This window comes from Varanus komodoensis, unplaced genomic scaffold (genome assembly GCF_004798865.1).
Source record: "Varanus komodoensis strain SLA01 unplaced genomic scaffold, ASM479886v1 scaffold53, whole genome shotgun sequence".
NCBI lineage: Eukaryota > Metazoa > Chordata > Lepidosauria > Squamata > Varanidae > Varanus > Varanus komodoensis.
Window position 1 is genome coordinate 139,293 of NW_025336126.1, and position 19,715 is coordinate 159,007.

Sequence of the window (19,715 nt, forward strand, 5' to 3'; positions counted from 1 at the left end):
CTTCCGCCTTAGATCACATGTTTTGAGGCCCGCGAGATTGTGGCCGAGAGTGACGTTGCTAGGCGTCGTTATGGATTGAAATTGTGATAGGCCTTGCTTAATGTTTGGCGGAAACTTTAGGACTATTTTTAATCGGCATGAGTTCACGCGGCCGCCTGGTGCCTCCTACGGCAATCGTTGAATAATGTGGTGGTTGCTACCAAACATACATTTTCTGCCCATAATGTGAGATAAAATTGGAGGAACGCTTAGTTCTTGCTCGCGTGCTGGAAGCCACTTTTGGCTGAAAAGTGGTTATACGTATAAGACTTTAAATAAAATTAAGCTTAGTCTGTGCAGAAGACATCTTCATGCCCTGTGTAATTGGGTGAGTCTGATGGATAGGTTTTTAAGAGCAGTGCCCACTGAACTCCAGAACAATTGCCCAAGTAAACACACAGCAGTGAGCTCTGTCGAAGGAGGCAAATTTGGAGCAGTGCCTAATTCAAGTGATGCTGCCACATAAGCTTCTCTAAGGATAAGCAATCCATGTATGCCAATTATCTTAGTTCTCACCCTGAACATAAAACTGAAAGGAGATGACTACAACACAGTGACTTATTTGGAGATGCACCAGACAGCTTTCTCTGAAGGTGGGTAATTCTGTTGAGTAGCTCCACAGGAGTGATAAATTCAGTGGATTTATTTGCTAATTTAAAAAAGTGAAAGGTGGGATGTAGTTAACTCAGAGAAATGAGTGTCTACATGATCCAGTAGTACCTAATACAGATAGGGGTTTACCTGCAGAGTTGCAACCAATAAGAACTGATTAAATCCAGATAACATTTTATACGTACTTAAATATAAATTAGTCTCCTATTAGTCCTAGGAGACTAATACAGCAATCCTATATATACTTACCTGAAAATAAGCTTGTTTTTAAGTAGAATTGTACTGGTGGTCCTGAAATATTAATCTGTACAACCTACAATTTGGAGATCCTACTCTATGGCCTCTAAATACACTTCAAGGCCACTGTTTCAGAATCTTCAGTTTAGAGGAAAACTTCCCCATGTGCATTAGAAGAAAGGGGAGTTTTAAAATGTATTTCTAGAACAAGCTCAGCAGACTGCAGACAAAGCCAAAGCTTTTAAGTTGTGTGAAATAATGATTTTAATGAGTCATTATTAAGAAAAATGGAGGAAAGAAAACAATCACAGTTAATCTGAAACACAGTTAGTACAAAACTAGTAAAACACACAGGGGCAGATACTCTACACAGTCTTTTACTCACTCTTCTTCCAAGGATAGCACTAAGTAACTTGCTTGATAAACTCATATATGAAAGTGGTGATTCTATTGCTCCTTATTAACAAACCCAGCAGAAGTAAAAAAAAGATGTGAATCTGTGGAATTAAGCATACACCTTAGAGGGGGGTTTTTTTGGAGGCTAATGTTTTTAACTTCCATCAGTTTTTGGCAAAGTGCTGTTATATCAAGTTGTGCCAATCTCCTTCAAATTGGTTGTAAGTATTGTCTTTTTATTAGCTCTAGGGTGCAATGCTATGGCCCACAGACATTGTTTGAGAGGTCAGAAAATACTGGGGACTTCCTTCTCTGAGATAAGAGCAGGGGAATCAAAGATTTGGCCTTCCCTCCCCTGTCCCTTTGAAGCCGGCTGGGAAAAGATCCTTGCTGAAGTGAAAAAGTGACAGTAGGCAGAGGGAAATGGAGACATTTCTGTGAGAAATATGGGGTAGAAATCAGAAAGGTCAGGACAGAAGCTATTCTGAGACCTCCTTGACCATCCTCTTCTGAAGTGCCATCACTAGATTTTTTTTTGTGGGGGGGAGGGGAAATCTGGTGAAAAGGGATAGGGAGGCCAAGATTGCCTCTGCTGTTCCTCCTCCTGCCTCTGCAGTTGGGGACTTCTGATCATTGTGGGTGTAATTCATAGGCTTTTGGGTAAGCTAAGCAGCCTTTTTATTGCTTTGACTGGTTGTTGGCAGTAACAGTTACCTAGTCTCCCATATTTTTTGGTATTTGAACAGAAATGTTAGGAAGTGAACAGGCACAATCCCTCAACACTGACTGGACAGCGCCATCTTTATGAAGCAGTAGAATGCCCTGGTTAAGGCCCTGAAACTAGAAGAGACGTCTATTTTTTTCAACATAACTTCAGTGCCCATGGGAATGTAAGAGATTGAATCTATACCCGCACAGTTGTTGCCACAAGCAGAACCTGTACATGTAAGTAACACAAGATTGAGAGTGTGTGGGGATGCGTCTGTGTTACCCCAACATTTGATTGTGAAAATAAACATGCTTGTGTGTTATGTGCAGGAATGACTCAACTTAGCAGGGTATTGGGTGGCAATGAAGTAAAAAACAATGCCCTGCATTGTCACAGAATCTGTGCACAGCGTAAGATGCCTAAAAAATCTATCTGGGTACTTCAGTGCAGCCGCTTGGGATGGCAAAATATCTTCCAATTATACACAAAGCAGAACAGAATGTGCTAGTTCATTGTGTGGGCATTGACATAGTTCATGAACATTTTGGAAGCCTCATCATTTACAAGGGACATTTTCCATGTTCTTGCAGGGAAGAAGAAACTCTTTCAGCCCAAGGATCATGTTCTGTTCGGAAGAAGTTCCAGGGGTGGGGGGGGAGGCAAATTCCAAAGGTAGACAGAGGCAAAAACCAAAAATACCACCATATTTCTGCCAACACCTCTCACTGCCATGAACTATGCCTTAGGAGAGGCATTTCAGCCTTGTAGAATGGAGGAGAAACTGCACAAAAGCCAGGAAACCACCAAATGACCTGTGGTTGTGGGGAAGGACGTGCAGGCATCTGGAAGACTAGATTTGGCCTTTCGGCCTGTGGTTCCGCATTCCTGTGCTATTCTTTCTTCCACTTCAGCTGCAATGGGAGTGTGCCAGCCCTGCAGTTCATGTGTCTCTGGATGTTTCTTCAAACTAGGGCTCATCTCATTGCTTGTCTAAGATACAGTAGAACATTAATGACCACCCTGTGGTGGCCTCACTGCAAGCTGCTTCAGTCTATCTGAAGCTGGCCAGTCTAGTAAAAATAACTAAGCTCCAAATAAAAATGGGATTCACTGGCATACCTGAAAGTGATTAAAGGAAATACACTGCTGGAAGAAGTAACATTCTCAACACCGAAGAATGATGCAAATAATGAAGATTGCAGATGTGACTTCTTGCACAAGGTCGTTCTTTTGACAAAGGTGGGAGGAAACAGTAAGAGGAAGAATTCTCAGTTTTATTAAGCAAGGCCATGATCTGATCAGAGTTAATAACTTAAAATGGGTCAGTGATTTTAGTGGGAGAATTTGTTTAACTCAGTGTTGGGGAGACACTTTTTGACCAGTGGACTAGGTGCCATTTGGAAACGGTCTTGGGGGCCACATTCCTGGCCACAGGCAGAAGAGGGCAAAAGCTGAAAAATCTACTCCTCCAAATTTCATGGTCTATTTGTGGTAAGATGTAGTAGTGTGAGAAGCATGTCTAATCTGGAGTACATAGGATAAGCCTCTGCATATCTAACGTGACCAGAAAGGAATCACTCTGCAGCACTTTCAATAGCATCCCAAACATTCAAGCACTACACGTTCACACAGAAGTAAGAAGAACAAGTCACTATAAGACCAGGCTCAGAAGGTTGTATGGCTGAATCACCCAGCAGCACTTTCAAATAGCATGTGTATAACATCTGTTCAGAAGTTAGCAAAACACTTCCTTCGCAGGCCTCATACTTCTCTGCCCTATATGCAGCAGATCAGAGAAAAGGCTTTTCACCAACTCATCTTGCAGAAAGGAGACTTTTTCAATCCAAAGCAAGGGAATGTATTTATACCTGCCTGATTAGCAATGAGAAGAAACTGCCAGGCCAAATGGAGAACCCCTGTGGGCTTTATTATTGTGATGGCCCACCAGTGATAAGTTTCCCGATCACTGATCTAACCTTGTTGAATTCAGCAGGGCTTGATATGATTGACCTTGGCTGGATTGCACCCAGTTTCCTTAACACAGCTCAAAGGTGGTCTTACCAGTCTACCATAGATGTCTGCCAGGAGGCTGCTACCCAGACAGTTGGATACATCATGAAATGTCTCTCAAAGAAGCATCAAAGAGAAGACATCAATGTTAGAATTGTTCCTGTTGCACATCATGGTTTTCAATATACTGAACATTCTTAGAAGAATGCCTGGAACATAAAGCTTAGAATGGATCAGACACAAGTTTTCAGTAGACCAACTGAGAAATACTACAGAGTTTCGGACAGCGAGAGAGCTACTAGCAGCTTCTAGAAGAATGTCTACTTACTAAGATGGACTCCTAGAAAGTTAATGTGATTACTCTAAAAGTCTCAGCCATAATCAGAATGCCTTTGCTCTCAAACAAGGTAGATGCCCATAAGGCCTCACATTCTGAATATGTAGGGATTACTTTAAATGACAAATATAGGGGCCATGACTGCACTTGGTGGAGTTTTAGGTAGGAGCTGTTTTGTGTTTCTCCAGCTGTTGCCATAAATGAATTTCCTGAATACATTCTGCAGTATTTGCAATACCCCTCACCCCAAATTGGCTGCATCCTAGATAATACTGTAAATATTCTAGTACAAAGAAATTCAGAATATAATTCCATCATTTCTTCAAATTAAAGAAAGAAGGACAGTGCCTTCTCCAGCAATATTGCAAACCGAGGGAAAAAACACACAAAACAAGGTCTTCATAAAATTCTTTTGCCCTTCTGTAAAATATGATGGGGAGGTGAACTGTAGTGGTGGGCTGCAGAGTGATAGTATAAACACTCTTTAAAAAGTCACAGTATCTATAGTGAATATTTCTGAATGTCATACCCTTCATAAGATACTGTAAACACAATAATAGAATCCTTGTAATGGTCAATCTTTTCCTTCTGAAACAAGATTTCATGTTCATGGCTCCCTCGGTCCTACTGTACATATGAAACCCTCCAAAGCAAAGGAGTCACTGTTTGCACAGTCTCTTTCCCAGTGCTATACTATGTAAGCTAAAAAATGAGCCCTCCTATGTGGGCTTACATAGTGCTATACTATGTAAGCTAATAAACAAATTCCTCTATGTAAGGATGAAACTAGCATCACAAGCCAGGCCACTTCATTTTAATTGTGATTATATTAATAGAAGTCTCTTTGAAAAGTCCCAGCAATGAGATGCTACGCTGAGTACTTTATGGACTACTAAATTTGGCAGCATGTATGCCTCTCAGTGGAATCAGCCTCTAGGGCACCTGAAACACAAAGGTCAGGGCTACTGAAGGCTCTAAGACAGAAGCATATTAACACTGGTACCCAAGGTAAGCACAGAAACTTGGTCTTCTCCAGGATGGACGTGGGCCACATGACGAGGGAACTGCTGCTTGTATCGGAAGGTTTTTCCACAGGCAGAGCAGGCATAGGGTTTCTCACCTGTGTGAATTCTCTGATGCTTGACCAGTTTGGAATTGACATAGAAACCCCGACCACACTGGGGACATTTGTAGGGCTTTTCCCCTGTGTGGATTCTCTGGTGCTCAATCAGGGAGGAGCTCTGAGAGAAGCACTTGCCGCATTCCTCACACCGGTAGGGCCTCTCCCCAGTGTGCACACGGTTATGTGACACCAAGTGGGTCTTCTTCTTGAAGCATTTACCACAGAGGGGGCAGGGAAAAGGCTTCTCCCCCGAGTGGGTGCGCTCGTGCTTGAGGAGGTTGGAACTAAGGGAGAAGCGCTTTCCACAGAGGGTGCAGGTATATGGTTTCTCTCCTGAGTGGGTGCGCAGGTGCTTTACAAGGTTGGAGGTGCGGCTGAAGGCCTTCCCACACTCCCGGCATGGGAAGGGTGTCTCCCCAGTGTGGGTGCGTTGATGTTCTGTCAGAGCTGAGCTCCGGCTGAACCCCCGTCCACACTCAGGGCAAGCAAAGGGTTTTTCGCCTGTGTGGATTCTTTGGTGCCCCATCAGGGTGGAGCTTTGGGAGAAGCGTTTCCCGCACACATTGCACACAAAGGGCCTTTCTCCTGTGTGGATTCTCTGGTGTTCAATAAGTACAGAGCTCTGTGAGAAGCTCTTCCCACACTCGGTGCAGTGGTAAGGCTTATCCACTGGCCTGCGTGGGGCAGGGGGTGGAAGAGGAGGAGGAGGCTCCAAGATACCCAAAAGGTTGATAAAACCTGGAGGATCATGGGAAGCCTCCTTTGCCCGACGCCTTCTCACCTGGCTTCTACACCTCTGTTCTTCCACCTTGACTTGAATCTTGCAATTATCAAGGTTCTGAGGGCTGTTTGATTGATGTGGCTCAGTGTCCTTTTTGTCCTGACCTTCTCGGTCCCTCAGCTGTATCCTTACACTGCTCCTGCTCCCCAACACTATTCCGCTCTGCTCAGGACTCAGAGATGTTCCCAAATCCTGTATTTCTGCTTTTTCTTCTAGTGCTTCCTTCTTAATATTTTTTATTTCAATCCAGCTTTCAGTCTCAGCACCTGCTGAAAGAAAATAGAAATTAAGTCTGCAGAGGAGGATGCAAAAAGCGCACCTCTGCCCAAGCTGCGTCTGGCAGTCCCCAACATTATGTGCTGATCCGGGAAAAGGTGGAGGGAGAGAAAATTGCTCAAGAATCAGGCTGGTTCCTTCCATAGCATGTCTCTGGAACAAAAGCAGCAATGCTTGAAATTTCCTGCCAGCTTCTGGGAATGCCCTGGGATACCCTAGGAATGAAACTTCTCTGGCAAGAAGAAAGCCCGTTTCTAGAGTGTATTTTCCTCTGTTGCCAGCTGGTGAGAGGACTTTACCTTCCTGATGCTATGAAATATGGAATATGCTGTGGCTACAAAGCCAAGATTTGTTGTTGCTGTGGTGAATATGAACGGTGTCTCTGTGTGAGTGATGTGCAGCTGAATCCTGCATTTTTGTGAACAGTTTGCAAATGTGTGTGTGAGCACCATGTGCAGTTCCCCACTCTAGCAGATGTTGTGATTTAGGTTTCCTCCCTTTGTACATTCGGTGGCACAGACCTTTCTTGCAAAATGTTCTTTATTGATGAACGAGTTTTCCAGAAGCACAAACACCCAGACAGAAAGAATCTCTGAGCATGCATAGAGCAATTCATTGGATCCAATCTAGTATTTACTTTTAAAAAAGTAAACTCCTTATGAGTATGAGCTGATATCACATTATGGGGCTGAGTGCTATACCCACCTCATCTATCTCTGAGAAACTCCCTTGTTCCAAGGCACCTTCTGCTAACTGTATATCTTGGTCATTCTCAGGGGCCGCCTGCACACCTGGGGAGTCTGGCCTTGAGATGAGCATCTGCATGTCTCTCAGTGTCTGGAATTGGCCCACATTCCAAGGCCCCCTCTAGGTCTTCCTCCACCAAATCCCAATCAGCAGGCCTTGGGAATGTGCACCAAGAGCAACTGCCTTTCTCACTCCCAAAAGCAGACACGCTGGGGCTGAAAGAGTTGTGTGCCCCTGTTATAAAGGGAACTGGCCAGCTTGGCAGTTGAATTACGATATCCCTTTCGATTACAGTGCAGCAATGTTGATTGTTTTCAAGAATTATTATCAGCCAGGAAAGGAGCATCAGATGAGCAAGCTGAGAGTTGCATCTGGTGCTGGTTGAGGAGGCCATAGGCCATGCATGCACATATGTTTGCACACATGGGAAGGGCTGCTTAGGGGTTGCTGCTCAGAATAGCTTTCCGGCTGCCATTAGCAGAAAGAAAGCAGCAATCCTAGCAGTTTTGGAGTCACCGAGAAAGGCCAAAGCCCTCCTCCCTTCAATGCGTTCACTGGGATTGCTGTTCTGGAACTGCTGATAGGGGCCTCTCCCCAAAACTCCGATCAGCTGAGCTCTGGGGAAGAGTGCAGGAGGCAGCTATAGGCTGCTGGACCATACAAAAAGTGGAGAAGAGCCACATGCAGGCTGTGCAGCCCTGCACTAGCTGGCGGGAGGTTTTCTGGACTAGGTTTAAGCTATTTGGCTGGATGGCACTTTGGATTGTTGTAAGATTAGCACTGGCAGCAAAGGCTAGGGTAAATTTTTGTTTTAGACTCTTGATTTTGATTTTACTTCTTATATTAAGTTGAGATTTTTCACTGTAATATTGACTTTATATTCATTTTATGAATCATTGGTTTTGTCTTATTTGAATTCTCTGAAATGTTTTATCACAATTTTATTTCCAAGGTGTTGCTGATCTTTGTTCATTGAGGGTTACTTTGAGCTGTTTTGAGCACTGTCCACTGTGGAAAAGCAGCATATAATTTCTTTTAAAAAATCTTAACCAACAGGCTGATGGGCAGACTAAAATTAAGGCTATGGTTGAGGGCAGTTGACCCTTTAGATACTGAAAATATTATTTGAAAGGCAGAGGGAAAGAACCAATATCCAGGATGACAGCATTTCAGTAGGACAGAAGTATGCCAGAAGGTTACATTCTGCTTCCCATATGTTACCCTTTCTGCTTAACAAGTATGCAATATAACATTAATGTAAACAAGCCTGATAGCTAGCCTGAATCCCAAACTTTTTGGTAGTACAGTAATACCTCAGTTCAAGAACGTTCCTGTTCTCATACAATTCGGTTCACGAACAGAAAGTTCGGCAAAATTATGCTTCCATTCGCAAACTCCACATCAGGTGAGGAACACAATCACGGCCATCTTCCCTGCACCCCAACCCTGTGTCAGAGCGTGTTTGAGTGGGGAAGATGGCTGCATTCATGTTCGTGTGGGGAAGATGGCCGCCATCGTGTTTGTGCGAGGAAGATGGCCATGTTCGTGTTCATATGAACATGGCCATCTTCCCCACTCTGACACGTGGTCACGGCTTCCTCTAGTCGAGATCGCGGTCGCAGACTCCCTCCAAACAATACCCTCCTCCCCACCGACCTTCCTGTCCTCCATGCCAGAAGTCGGCTCACGCAAGGTTAATGTTCTCTCTCTTCATACTGTATGGTACTTTGTTTAATAATTTTGTGTTAAAAAAATTACATATGGTTCAGAACAGAGTAACCTTATTTACATTGAACCTTATGGGGAAATTTGACTTGGTTCGCAACCAGAATCGTGGAACGAATTAAGTTCATGAACTGAGGTACCACTGCATATAGCAAAGCAGGAGAGTTTCAAGAGGATGGAAGAGAAAAGAGATGTTCTCTGCAAGTCCAAAAGGATGCTATAAGTATCCTGTTTCAGCCAGAATGGACACTGTAGTTAGGAGCCAGGAATGCACTGCACAATTTTATTAAGGTCCCCACTTGAATTCTTTAATAAAATGAACATCCCATGTGGTGGAATTAGGCACTGGGGGCTTTGAATCCATTACCAGGAATGTGAACTGAAAAGACAAACAGCAAGATGGATGCCAGTCATTCTTACTTAAAAACATCCCTTTATATTATGTTTTTATTGTTGCATAATTCCTAAGCACCACAGAATATAATCAAGGCCAACCCCACAGCCACTTATTTACAGAAAAAAAAACCTCTACAGAATAATCCCATTCTACAGCTACAGAAAATCCCTTCTTTTGAGTTGTGGGGGAGACAAATAGGATTGAAAATTATTCAAATTATACATTTCATTGCACAAACTAATTTGATAATGTATCAAGTTTTTCAGGCTGCACAAAACAATGTCTCTTCTGAAGAATTCTGTCTAACTTGGAAGCTTGCTAACATAGCAGTGCAACTGCTAAAACGCAAAAAGTTGAGAATTTTTTGATCCCACACATTTCCAACAACCTGGGCACATAACTTATATTCTAAAATGCAGCTACATTGCCATGTACGTATATGTGCATGTACATTTTGCTTTGAACACTTGTCCCTGAGGCATGCTGTGTTATTCAGGTTTGCACTTCCAGAATTTTTCTATTACTTGGCTGTAATAAAATCCATCAGATTGCTCCATGCTTTTTGTTCTGTGGGATTGCATTATTTCATATTTATAACTATTCATCTGCAATCTAATATAAGATGCAAAGAAAGAAAAGCCAGTGGTATATCCTTGTTTCTTTCTTTTTTCCTCTTTGGATTGCTCCCAAACAAAGATTTGGTCAACATTCTTACCTTTGTCTCCAGACTTCTTCCCATCCTCTGCATTTTGTAAGTACTGCATTTCCATCTCGGGGAATGATGTTGTATTGTAGAAAATCCAGGGGAGCTTTTGAAAAATCACCACAGATCCGTTGCAAAACACTAGACAGTTATAACAATTCTGCGGCTTGTAAATCAGTAATGCCTGCAGAGTAGTAGAGGGAGCCCAGTGATGATGTCACATCCTCACCCAAGTTCACATGATGCAGGAAAATCGGGGGGGGGGGAGAGGAAGAGGAATCCTGGAGGTGGTTGCTTGGTAACCAAAAGAAACACACAGAAGAAGGAATGGCCCTGAGGAAATGAAAGATTTGGGTCCCTGGCTTAAACCATGCTTTTTCCATGCTGGTCCCAGGGAATAATAAATCTGGCAAGGAATAGGATTGTCACTTTTCTTCTTGGCTGTCCAGTGTACCATTAATAGCTGGTGAACATGCAGAAATGCAACAGAACAGCTGGCATCAACATTAACAGCAATGAGGAAGGCTGCATCTGTTCATCTTTTGCCTGCCATGCAGTTGTTAAAACCTTTGCCGGACAAGGATGGGAAGCCTAAGTCCTGGCAAGGTGACGTTGTTTTATACAGCCAAGATGAAAGTCATTCCTTCAGGCCATTATTTATTGCAGGAGCAAGGAACATATGGCTTCCCAGATGTTGTTGCATTGCAGCTCCACCAGTCCTAGCAAGAACAGTGCAGAGGAAGGGAGGCTGGGAGTTTCAATATCCAACAACCGCTGCGACAGCTACACATTCCTCATCCCTGATTTACTGCAGCTAAAAAAAAGACTTGCATTCTAGTACAAAATGGTATCTTAACCTAATCGTTCTCCACATTCTCTAATAGCCTCATATGCTCCTGCCAGCAATTTTACTGACTCCTTGATGTTGTGAGGTTAGAGAAAGTTCTGGTTTGTTTGGCTCCATTAATTAACATAAAGCACATTCTTATAAGTATTTAAATAGGAAAAAGTCCTATAGCCAGGGTGGCTGGTTACTCCTATATCAGTGGGACTCCTTATCCACTGCAAGGATATTTTATTTTGAGCTTTAAAAGAGCTATCCAGTGCCAAACTCCAGCTCCAGAATAGGTTCAGCACCACAGATAGCTCCTTAAAGCTCAGACTACAAACTGTGCCCCACTGACACAGAAGTCACTGTCTTCTCCTGCCTATACTTTCCAGCATCAGCCAGGACTTTCATTCATTCATTCATTCATTCATTCATTCATTCATTCATTCACTCACACACACACACACACACACACACACACACACACACACACACATATGCGCACAGGAGTGTGCCTTTAGATATATACATTCCCCTTTGCTCATTGATTTAAATACAGCCAAATCGGAGAATATCTAAAAGGCCGGCTCTATTCCTCATAGTTGCTTTGCTACGCTGACCTGAAAAAGGGTGACATCAACAAGAGACAACCGTCTGGGATCATTGCTCCCTTCCTCCACCCCGAACTGCTTCCTTTCTGTGGGGACAGTTTGTGGCTTGCCGTCTGGGGTGGGGGAGAGGGAGGACAGTGTTCTACTAAGAGCTGCTTGGTTGGTTGGTGGAATGATGGCTGCATTAGATCTGACAAGAGAAACCACTTGCCAGTTCATACATTACCTGGAGGAGCTATTGCCTTCTTAATCTTCCTCCATTTTGAATTTTCTTGTCTTCTGTCTTCTGTTTTTAAACTGCTTTATAAAACTTTCATAAATGCTTTAAATAGACCCTGACTTAAGGACATATTGCCTCTGTGCATGTATAGGGAGAATGCTTCCTGAGCGGAAGCCACTGGAGATGGATGTGGGAGGGCTGAAGGAGATGCTGCCTGTATTGGCTGCCGGAGCCTTCAGAGGCATGCAAGGTGTTGGGTTCCATTGCCTCCTGGCTGGAGAAATGGTGATGCCCTCCACCCCTTCTGCAGTGGGCTGAGAGAATCCCAGGCTCAGAAACGGGGGCCTGCCTGGAAGATCCTCCTTTCTATTTCTGGTATTAAGGATTAAGAGTGAGCCAGGCACTGTGGTTTAAGGGAGGCTCTAGGACTTTGGTGATATCTGTCAGGATCTCAAAGACACCTATAGTGTAGTTGCAGTACGGAAGTGGTGCCAGTTGTCCCACAACAGCAAACCAGCCCACTCTACCATGTGGTACAAGTGTGCATTTTAATGTGTGAGCATGCCACACCCATCCCAACAATGCTGCATATGGTGACCTGCTTTGTTCAGTACCACTACCAGTGCTTTGTCTGTGCACTCAAAAGCTAGTAAGAGGGATCAATACATAGCCAAGCAACAAGCATAACAAGCATTGAGGATTAGGATAACAAGAATTTAAAAAAAAAATCTCCCAGAAAGCAAATGTTTCGTTTGACATCATTAAAACAGCAAGGTAGGAATCCATTCTTATTTCAACTGCCTGGGCATATTTCATTTCTCAAAGTCATTTTATTGCCAGCAGATGTACCCTGATGTAGAGAATTATCCCACTTAACTGATGGTACCTGTGTTCTGGATGCCCCCTCTTCCAAGTGTATAAAAATACTAGGGAAATGGATGGATATGAACAAACGGGGTGAAAAACATTTATTTTTCATGATCAAGATATACATGATTTATATGATTTTTCTCAAGGGCTGCCAATACACAGAAATGAAAACATTCAGTTTCAGAGATATTATAGAAAACAATAAAGAAAACCAGAGTGGCTATACCACCTCCTTGCCCAGTATATGCATCGTGGTATATATGTGCATGAGAATTTTTTGCAGTCTTGTCTTTTTCTACTGCAGATTCACACCACTTCTTTAGAATTGCTATTTGAAAGTTGCATGATTAGTAATAAAGGTAAGATGTAACACACTTTTGGCAGCAACGCATCTTTATTCTATATTCTGAATAAAACATCCTAAGTAGAGCAGCTTCACCATAATGCTTTGGATAAGACATCAGAGCATATAGATATGGGGCTATTGCTCTTTTCGTGAGAAAGAGCTAGACATCCTCTCTCTGGGAAGTGTTTCGGTTTGGGTGGGGGAGATATTGTGTTTCCCCAGCATTCAGATCTATTGTTCCTGGGAAATGTAATTCCTTGTCCAGCAAACTGGAGCATTTTGATTTGAAGTGCTATGTTAAATATGGTTGGTGGAATTTTGGTAGTGTCCTTGACATCACTGATGGTAAATGCAATGAGAGAAGAGCACAGAGACAAGGGTTAGGTGGTCAGTAAAACAGATTAACAGATTACTTCACAAAGATTATAGCCCACCTGGTCATATATTGGTTAGGCTTGAAAGAAAGAACCAACTCTTCTCCATTTAAAATGCATTCTAGTCTAGTTACCTGGGAGCAATACCTTCTTACTCAAAATAGCTAGGTGTGTGGCTGTTTGCAGCCCTACACCATGGACATATGAACTAGGTAAGAAAGTCAGCAGCAATAAAGACTTGGGAAGAGCATCAAAGATCATCCTACTGAATACTGAAACCCTAGTTTGAGTGCTGAGCCTTCTCCAGACACAACCCAGACTATATGCATGGATTATAGAGCTCCGATTATATTTTATATTTTCTTCTGTGAGTTCTTCTTTCTTGGGAAAGAACAGGACATAACCCACTGGATGGTGCAGCAGAAGAAAGTCAGATTACTCTGTCAGACCAAGGATACAGAGGGAAAGAATTGATGGCAGAGTAGATTAGTCCACCAGAGAAGAGTCACTCAAAGGGCTAAGACTAGTTGAATGGCAGCCACAAAGAGGCCTGGCCACAGTTCTAATGCAGCCTGTAGTGAGCAGGGGTACAATCACAAAGAAACCATCAGGTCTCCTAATTCTATGCTTTCTCAGAGACTTGTATGAGAGGGAGTCTCTCTGTCCAGGGCCCCAAGGTGAGAGTAGTAACCGATTCCTCTTCCTTTTCTTCTGGGTGCACCTGTTTCTGGTGACGGGTGAACTGGGGCTTGTAACGGAAGGCCTTCCCACAGATAGAGCATGCATAGGGTTTCTCACCTGTGTGAATTCTCTGGTGCTTGATGAGGTTTGAGCTTACACAGAAGCATTTCCCACAGTGTGCACATTTGTAGGGCTTCTCACCTGTATGGATTCTCTGGTGCTCAATCAGGATGGAGCTTTGGGAGAAGCACTTCCCGCATTCTTCACATCGGTAAGGCCGCTCCCCAGTGTGCACTCGATGGTGGGACACTAGGTGGGTCTTCTTCTTGAAGCACTTCCCACAGAGGGTGCACGGGAAGGGCTTCTCCCCCGAGTGGGTGCGCTCGTGCTTGAGGAGGTTGGAACTAAGAGAGAAGCGCTTCCCACAGAGCGCACATGTGTATGGCTTCTCACCCGAGTGGGTGCGCAGGTGCTTCACAAGGTTGGAAGTGCGGCTGAAGGCCTTCCCACATTCTCGGCATGGGAAGGGCGTCTCCCCGGTGTGAGTGCGCAGGTGCTCTGTGAGAGTGGAACTACGGCTAAAGCCCCTCCCACACTCGGTGCATGTGTATGGCTTTTCACCCGTGTGTGTACGCTGGTGCTCTACAAGAGTGCTGCTGCGACTGAAGCTCTTCTCACACTCGCTGCAGGTGAATGGGCGCTCTCCGGTGTGTATTCTCTGGTGTTCTATCAGGTTGGAGCTCTGTGAGAAGCTCTTCCCACAATCAATGCAATGGAAAGGCTTCTCTGGCACACGCTGGGCTGAGCCAGTGGCCAGAGGTCTCTCTAGGATGCCCAGTACATTATTGGAAGCCCCTGAGCCTAGCACATGAGATCTTTTGCGGCGGCATCTTGGCGGTGAGGCGTTTATCTGTGACTTCTCTTGGCTCCTGGAGATATTTTGGAGGGCCTGGGCTGAAGTTGCCACATTTGGAAGAAACACCACTTCCTCCTTTATTCTTCCATCACCTATGAGAAAAACAGGAGGCCTGTCAGTATTATGGATATTTTACCTGTAAATATTTGGTTTCTTGCCTGTATCAAGAACTAGTTGTCATTATAGCCAAAAGATTCTCAGGCACAGTCATAGGCCATAGTTTGCCTTACACAGAGTTCTTCCATCTGACAATAATCAATTGGATACCATCAAGAAGATAACTGCTGTGGATGTGGCCCATATGATCATGGTGGAATTGATATGGGGATGGAGTGTAACTGGGGAGTTCCAGGATCAAATCTCCCCTCAGCCACAAAGCTCACTGGATGACTTTGATCTAATCACTCTTAGCCTAACCTACTTCATGGGGGTTGGTGTGGAGAAAGGGGGCGTGTGTGCCACTTTGAGGAGAGGTTAAATAGCAATTAATAAATAATATTTAATGGAAAATAAAAGGCACGTGCACATATTCAGAGACAGCTGTATATTACTACATCCATTGTTCAGTATTATGCTGGTACTGAAAACCATTTGGGCTCATCTGCAGTTTTTGTATCTTCTGTACAAAAATAGGCAACCACCAAAATCAGTGCTTCTGATTTTGAAAGGAAGCTTGTATCCATGTCCTTTTCCATATTTCCATCTGCCTTGCCTCATTTCTTGCCAGAAAATGTCTGTTTTTTGACTCCAAGAGCAGATTAAATTATGCAAAACTAAGGGTGCGATCTGGCGTCTCTGTCCCTGATGCACGTACCTGCCAAATTTGAAGGCTTACATACATCCCATACATAGTGAAATACAATGACAGCAATCTTTGCTGCAGCCATACCTTGTGCTTCTAATTTCATTATGCAGCCTTTTTGGCTATCTAGAAGCAGCATAAAAGAGGAAGAAAGGAAGCTAGGTTGTCACCTGGATATGGCATAAGCCATTGGTGAGAACCTCTTTACCTATCCATTCCCCTGGCATGTCGCTGTTCCTCCTCTTTGAGGCCAATTATGAACTTGGAAGAGGCAGCTTGTATGATTCCTTTCATAGTGGCTGCAAGCAGGGCAGGGTGGGGGCTCAGCCTCTGAAGTCACAAGATCTTGAAACTCGGACTTTGACTATTCTTTGCCCCACTAACCATGTTGGGACTGTGCCCATAATTTATATAGTTCACTCTGGTCTCAGCATATAGTTTTCCAGATTGTAGAATATGGCTTTTGAAATGTGTGAGTTCAGAAAGCACAGATGTATCCTGTTAATTATTTATCTAGCCAAAGGTAGGAAGGGGTCATTTTAGATCACAGTATAGTTTTGCTCAGTTTCTCACCTGGACAGACTTTGCCTCTCAGAATCTTTCCTTCCCCTGAAATTTGACATTCTGGAACATACTCATTTCTGTCATCTTGGGCCATCCAGAAGACCAAAGCAGAATTTGCTGAGCGGAAAGCCTGTGTGTGTGTGTGAGAGAGAGAGGGAGGGAGGGAGGGAGAGTTTTAAGGTTTTAGACACAGTGTTTTCAGGTAAAGTGTTTCAACATGAAGAAAAAACTACCTTATGCTACACAAGCACACAGTTTCCCACAACCTGTAGCATACCAGTACTAGTTTATATACAATTCCAGTCACTAAAATTCTTACACAGATATTAGAATAGTGAATAAAACTAGCACAGAGATGGATGATAAATAACTAGGACTTAATATGATGTGCATCCGAGAAGGGGAAGTAGTAATAAATACAAGTTATTCAGGCATATTAAGAGTGTCTGTCCTGTGCAAACTGAGAAGTAGTTATAACCATATCTCTTTAGCCCATTACCTCTTCTTTTAGAGATGCCTGGCATACAATAAAGGTGACTGATTCCAGAACTTGACCTTGGAGCACATGAAAGGATAAAGACCAGACTATCTCTGAGCATGCACAGAGGTTTTTGTCTTTACAGAGTAACCATGAATCTCATGAATCTAGGAACAGCAGGGTGAAAACAGCAGGATTTCAAAAGAGTAGCTTTTTAGAAGAAGAAGCATGGTGAAGTTGCTGCAATGTTTTTGGCTGCACCTCTTAAATGTACCAGCTCTCAAAACAACACTAGAGGAATGGTCTGACATTAACCTCCTTATGACTGTCTGATGAATATATTCTTTGGCTTAATCCTGGCCCAACCAAATCAAGGTTGCAACTGTACACATGAACCAAACAAAATCTGTGGACAGATGGAGGGAGTAGAATTGATCATTGGGTTAAGCATGCTGCAGTGGCAAGATCAAAATGCTCAAATCTGGAGGAGGAGGCTGGAAAAATAAATGAACTGGAACATCTTTGGATAAGCTAAGCCAGTCTTCTGAAACCTGGTACCTTCTAGATTTGTTGGGCTACAACTCCCATCATTCCAGCCATGAGTCTGCAGGTTGGGGTCTAGGGATAATGGGACAGCACCTGGTTGTAAAGGGCTGAGTGGGCTGACAAGCAAAGAGTTCATAGGTGGAAATTGGAGCTAAGACACAACACCAATTCATATATTGGGCTCATTTTTAAGTACTAGTTCTGCAGCGCACCAGTATCTAAATCATTACCAATGCTGCTCACAACCTTAAATGCTGCAAAACCTTATTACTGACCCAGGCATGTCAAATTCTGACTTGCGCTTATAATAAGCAGTTTAAGGAATGAGTCACAGAGGAAAAAATGCAGTCCAGACGGGAAAGAAACAAAAACTAGCCAGTGCTGAGTAAGATACCCCAGTGACTGCTATCCCAAAAAGATGGGTCCAGACATACACAAACCTCCCTTCCCTTACCAGTTGCAAAGCACTGTGTGAACAGATCAGTAGGATGGAGAGAGGCAGGACAGAGAATGTGTGGAAAAGAAAAAGAAAACCATATTATACATAAGCATTTGCTTCCGCACAACTCCTCCTCCTCCTCCTCGAGATAATAGTAGAGGACATGAAGAAAAGCATGGGTGGGGGCCATCAATCTATGCCTCCTTTCCACTTTTTTTTTTTTTTTTTTGCAGTGATCAAACCTACAGCAGAGTGCGATTCCTCTCAGTCCTTGCATTACCGTGACCTCCATCCCCAGACCCCTCTTGCGCCTTAGCTGCAACCCCCTCTTCCAGAAAAATCCCCCCTCCAACAAGGAACCGGCCTCCTCCCTCTCAGGCGGGGACTCCCAGCAGCTCACCAAACGCCTTGGCAACCCGAGACTGCTGGCGCAGGAGACGGTGTGCCCCGCGAAGACCGTCCCCAGGAAATCCCATCCTGGCATCAGGAGTTCCCCCTGCGTGGGCGGCCGCCGGCCAGCCCTTCCCATCCTCGGTGCGGTGCAGGAAAACGCAGCAGCGTCGCGTCCTCGTGCAAGTTCAGGACGGGGGCGAGTTCCGAGTGGCCGGACGCACGTTTCGGGGACAAGGCAGCTCTCTCTGGCGAATTATTGTGCCGTTTGCGTCATACCTACCTGGAAAAGGAGCTGCCTCTCTGGCCCCGGAGGAAATGTAAAATCAGGATAGTTGCCCAGGTGTCTATATTTTTATATTGCAGGTGTGCCAACTGCATCTCCTAAATCCATTACATCTATCATCTCCAGGGTGATTGATGCTAGAGAGCAGGGACCCTCTGAAAGATGCTCATGGATAACAGGAAATTGTTGCATGTTCTGGATGGATAGCTGGAAAAGTTTCTGCCTTTCCAGGTCAGGTGGAATGCCTTTTCCCTCTCCACTGAGATCACAAATAGTTTTTGAAACTGCTGCAGGACAGAGGCAGATCAAAAACCATAGGAAGCACCAGGCATTGTTATCTGTGTTCATATAACTGTGTCCTCTCTAGAATGAGAACCCCACTGCCTTCAATAGCAATGCTCATATTTGCTATACAATCTCTGCTTTCCGGGATTCATTTCTGAATTCTGAAGGCTAAGAGGTGGTAAGCAAGCCTCTGAGAAGTTGAGAAAACATTTAAGGATCCAGACCAACAGAGCAATCCTATCTAAGTTTACTCAGGATTAAGACTCATAGTGTTCAATGGGGCTTGCTCCCTAGTTAGAGTGTTTATGAGTAAGCATAAAAGCCATGCTGTATCAGACCAAAGGTTATCTAGTTCAGTGTCTTGTTTCCACTTGAGTGAGTGACCTAAAGTCACCTTAGCTACATAGCTATAAGTATCTGAAATGGCACTGTGTGAGAGAGGGGTGTGTGTCTGTGTGTGCTTTAGAAAAGCACAAGTGTTCTTAAAAGTACAAAGTGTGCAGTTCTGAAATGGTTGCCACCCCATCAGGGTATTCAGTAATCAGCCTTAATCTCCAGGAGACTGTAAAAAGCAATCCTAGCAATTTTAGCCATTTGATGTGTAGAGCATCTGTTAGGAAATCTCCAGGCATAACTTCAGGCAGAGTTGGCTGCTCCACCCTGCACTGCAGCTCTGGAGGGTCATGCTCCGTAATGTTTTTGCACTGTTTTTTCACATGGCCCTGAAAATGGAGATGGCTTATTGCACCATGCTGATGCTGAAAGAACAAATAATAGAAATGTGTCTATATACTCATTTTATAGGAAGACTTAACATTTAGAGACTATGGAAACTGGTATTCAGTTTGGAGAATAAAATACTAATTATATCATTATAACTTGGCATTCATAATTTGTTTCTGCAATCACTATTTTATTAGTGTTTTACTGGCATGGTTTCATTCACTAGGTTAAAAGTGGTTTAGTGTAGGACATTTGCTGGAGAA

General features: G+C 43.7%; 1 protein-coding gene and 1 long non-coding RNA gene across 4 annotated transcripts; one reads left to right on the top strand and one right to left on the bottom strand.

Annotated features, from left to right (window-relative positions):
• Positions 1-68: 68 nt before the first annotated feature.
• Positions 69-9,093, top strand: LOC123032182. 2 transcript variants are annotated; one of them, XR_006416448.1, is made up of 3 exons: positions 69-632; positions 2,031-2,229; positions 6,495-9,093. It is a non-coding gene; the product is annotated as an uncharacterized LOC123032182 (long non-coding RNA). The 2 variants fall into 2 exon arrangements; XR_006416447.1 differs by lacking the exon at positions 6,495-9,093 and adding an exon at positions 2,584-4,556.
• On the bottom strand, positions 5,193-18,232 carry LOC123032181 (zinc finger protein 883-like). Of its 2 annotated transcripts, XM_044447890.1 has the most exons (4): positions 18,169-18,232; positions 16,315-16,435; positions 14,127-15,031; positions 5,193-6,124 (listed from the first exon to the last, which is right to left on the bottom strand). In XM_044447890.1, exons 2-4 carry the CDS (start codon positions 16,397-16,399, stop codon positions 5,315-5,317), a joined length of 1,800 nt encoding a protein of 599 aa, XP_044303825.1. In that variant the 5' UTR covers positions 16,400-16,435; positions 18,169-18,232; the 3' UTR covers positions 5,193-5,314. The 2 variants fall into 2 exon arrangements, with proteins under 2 accessions (XP_044303825.1, XP_044303824.1); XM_044447889.1 differs by lacking the exons at positions 5,193-6,124; positions 18,169-18,232 and adding an exon at positions 18,015-18,033 and having other exon boundaries at positions 12,688-15,031.
• Positions 18,233-19,715: the final 1,483 nt, after the last annotated feature.